This window comes from Prosopis cineraria, unplaced genomic scaffold, assembly GCF_029017545.1.
Source record: "Prosopis cineraria cultivar Desert tree isolate PC_DT_omini unplaced genomic scaffold, ASM2901754v1 PC5, whole genome shotgun sequence".
NCBI lineage: Eukaryota > Viridiplantae > Streptophyta > Magnoliopsida > Fabales > Fabaceae > Prosopis > Prosopis cineraria.
This window is the reverse complement of record NW_026555336.1, coordinates 133958-135470: the sequence shown is the minus strand read 5'-3', so window position 1 is coordinate 135470 and position 1513 is coordinate 133958. Positions and strand designations below refer to the sequence as shown.

The following is a 1513-nucleotide window of genomic DNA, read 5'->3' as shown; positions in this document are numbered from 1 at the left end:
TTCCCATATAATTATATACACGCAAAGCATGCAAGAGATTAGTCTTACTAGTGAAAGCCGCCGGCTGCATATGGAAAATAAACGGTCCGTATTCGGAGGTGGACGAACTCCACAGATTTAGTCAAATGGCATGACTGATTAGCTATAACGCAAAAGTCACAACAAGGCATAGACATAAAACTCAACCAAGATTATAAATACCATAAGATCCAAGAACTTCTCAAATCATCATCTTGAGCCACTCTTCCATCTCCTTAAACCCTAAAGCCCTTCCCAATACTCAAACAAAACCTCGAATCTTGTTTTAATTCTTTAGTTATGGATGAGGCCATTCTAAAATATTTAGCCGTAGTTGTTGTACTTGTTGCCTCCCGTGAAGTTGTTAGAACTCAGGGAAGGCAGATAAAGGCTTGGAACCAACATTCCAAGACGAACAAAGACACTGCCATTGATGGTATCATTCCTACTTCATCAAAGAAGGCTGTTGATGAGTCACTTCATAACGTTAATTCTGTCCCTGAAGATTCATCAAATGGAGATCACATCATAAGTACTTACCGACCAACAACGCCAGGAAACAGTCCTGGGGTTGGTCATCGAAAATTTGGAGAAGAAAGTAGAGATACAAAAACAAAGGAGGTGGTAGTGGAAAGCCCAGACGCTAAACATTATTATTCTGCGATGTCTAAAGGATCCGAAACTTATTTCAAGCCTACAGAGCCAGGTCACAGCCCTGGCGTAGGGCATGCTGCTCATCAAAACAAGGGTAATGGAGAAGTGGAAGGTGTGCAAAATCAATTAAGTAATTAATCAGCCGAGTCTTTCAGAAGCTCAAATGTGGTGTGCAATTGAATTAATACGGGTATGTGTGATGTTTTCAATGTTGTTATGCATTAGTAGAACGCTGTGTGTATTCTTGCATGTTAAACCATGCAAAACATTATTCTATACTTTCTCTGTAACTCTGCAATAATGAAAGTTGTTTGTACTAGAACAAATGTTTTTTATTATATTTTCTCTGAGAGCTAATGAATAAATAATCCCTTATTGCGTGCAAAATCGAATGAAAATTGTTGTTTCTGTAATAGGCTTATTTATATTTTTTTTTTTCTGCACTTGAGGTAATTAAAATGAAAAATGTTGCGACAAAAAATAAAGATGAATGCAAATCTCCACCCAAAAAAATCTCGAATGTTATCCTAACATGGCGTTATCTTAGCCGCATTTAAGTGTATGGTAAGTGCGCGCTCGCGCGTATAAGCTTATGCCAACTAAAAAACTGTCATTAAAGATTACAAGTAAATGTTTTTTTTTTTTTCCGATTCCGCCTCCATATATTCAAAGCGGAAAAAAGAAAATTTCTGTGGATGTTATGTTGAAGGTTTTGGACCCAAAAAAAGAAAAAAAAAGTCAATATAATAAAAGTGTCATGTCCGACCAACCCGATAATTTATCTGGCCTATAATCAACTTTTAGATTTTAATGGGACAAATTCCATAACATGTGATATTAA

At 36.6% G+C, this 1513-nt stretch overlaps 1 protein-coding gene across 1 annotated transcript; it reads left to right on the top strand.

Moving 5' to 3' along the window:
- Positions 1–297: 297 nt before the first annotated feature.
- Positions 298–989, top strand: LOC129310924 (precursor of CEP9-like). The gene has a single exon (XM_054952819.1). It carries the CDS (start codon positions 319–321, stop codon positions 808–810), a length of 492 nt encoding a protein of 163 aa, XP_054808794.1. The 5' UTR covers positions 298–318; the 3' UTR covers positions 811–989.
- Positions 990–1513: the final 524 nt, after the last annotated feature.